Source organism: Acyrthosiphon pisum, chromosome A1 (genome assembly GCF_005508785.2).
Source record: "Acyrthosiphon pisum isolate AL4f chromosome A1, pea_aphid_22Mar2018_4r6ur, whole genome shotgun sequence".
NCBI classification, from domain to species: Eukaryota; Metazoa; Arthropoda; class Insecta; order Hemiptera; family Aphididae; genus Acyrthosiphon; species Acyrthosiphon pisum.
Window position 1 is genome coordinate 147,658,691 of NC_042494.1, and position 1,637 is coordinate 147,660,327.

General features: G+C 32.5%; 1 protein-coding gene across 1 annotated transcript; it reads right to left on the reverse strand.

Annotated features, from left to right (window-relative positions):
* Positions 1 to 962: 962 nt before the first annotated feature.
* On the reverse strand, positions 963 to 1,376 carry LOC103308460. The gene has a single exon (XM_008181858.1). It carries the CDS (start codon positions 1,374 to 1,376, stop codon positions 963 to 965), a length of 414 nt encoding a protein of 137 aa, XP_008180080.1.
* Positions 1,377 to 1,637: the final 261 nt, after the last annotated feature.

Below are 1,637 nucleotides of genomic sequence, written 5' to 3' on the forward strand. Positions count from 1 at the left end.
GTCTGTATGCGACTATCAATATATTTTGTATAGGATGGACCGGTCTGTGAGTAAAAGGTAATGTACGCTGCTTATCGGCGGTATCTTTTTCAACCTTTTTCGTAATGGTTCGCTCAAACCGAAGCGGCAGCGAAATTTAATGTCCATACGTTTTAATAAGAGTGCACTCACTAGCGCGAAATTAATACCGCGGCGAAAATTTTACCGCAAGATTGAGCGCGATATTTTTATTTTTCGCTGCAGACACTATATTTTTCGCTTACCGCTGCGATAATCAGTTGTAAATTCCCAACTCATATTATTAATATATTTATCAAACACATATCTATTCATCGTAATCGTGCTTGAAGTTTGCACCTCGCAGTTGAATCTAACGTCGTGGTGTTTGAATGTATGAACGATTCTCTTGTTTACAATTTAATTTTTTATAATAAAAATGACTACCTAATAAAGTTGAACAGTTAATAGCTATTGTTAAAGAATATCCCATCATATATAATATGACACTTCCAGAATTCAAGGATACGAGGAAAAAAGATTATATTTGGGATCACGAAATAAGTGTGAAAATGAACGGTGAAAGCGGTAAGTAAAAATATAATTATTCTATAGAAATATAAGTCATTATAATATTATAATAATAGTTATAAATATTAGTTAGGATAAAAAAAATAATAATTAAATTTTTTTTGTATCAGTTTTTAAACATGTGCAATTCTAATATGAAATAGGTAAAAATAAAAATAAATAAGCAACTAGCTATTTTATCCAGACATAATATCATTTTACTGTACCTTATTATTTATTCATTATTAAAATACTCAACAAAACATTCTCGCACTCGAAAAGCTTCAACTGTACACCTTCTAGGATTATTTGCAATGTTATTCCGTAGTAAAAACGGTTCTTCATCGGCTTCAAGCTCATTGTCGTATATATTACAATTTTGGACTCTCAAATAATTATGTAGTATGCATGTTGCCATAATAACTTTTTTTTACAGTTGTTTCTTTCATTTCCATTGGACTCTCAAATACCCTCCATTTCTTCGCTAAAATTCCAAATGCATTCTCTACTACCCTTCGTGCCCGGCATAATCTATAATTGTAAGTATCCTTTTTTCTATCATTTCGTGATTGTCGTCTAGGAAATGGTTTCATTATATAAGTTTTTAATGAAAACGCTTCATCACCTATAATAACCATAGGCGATTTTTCAACTTTACCGGGCAAAGGCTTATCTTCAGGTACATTCAACATCCCAGCTTCTAATCGCTTACCCATAATAGATTCTTCTAATATTCCCCCGTCAGAGTTTCGTCCATATCCACTGACATCTATACAAATAAACTTATAGTCTGGGTCCACAATTGCCATTCATACGACTGAAAATTTTTTTAAATAACAAAAGTTTCTTGGTCCACTATTATTAGGACATTTAATTGTCACGTGTTTCCCATCTACACTTCCAATACAATTAGGAAATTGCCATTTTTCAAAAAAACCTTGCGCTGATTTTGTCCAAATTTCCTCAGTAGGTTCCGGCATATATATAGGACCCATGTGTTTAATAATAGCTTCACATACCTCTCTGACGATTTGACCTACTGTCGTAAATCCTACCCTATAACTATGACC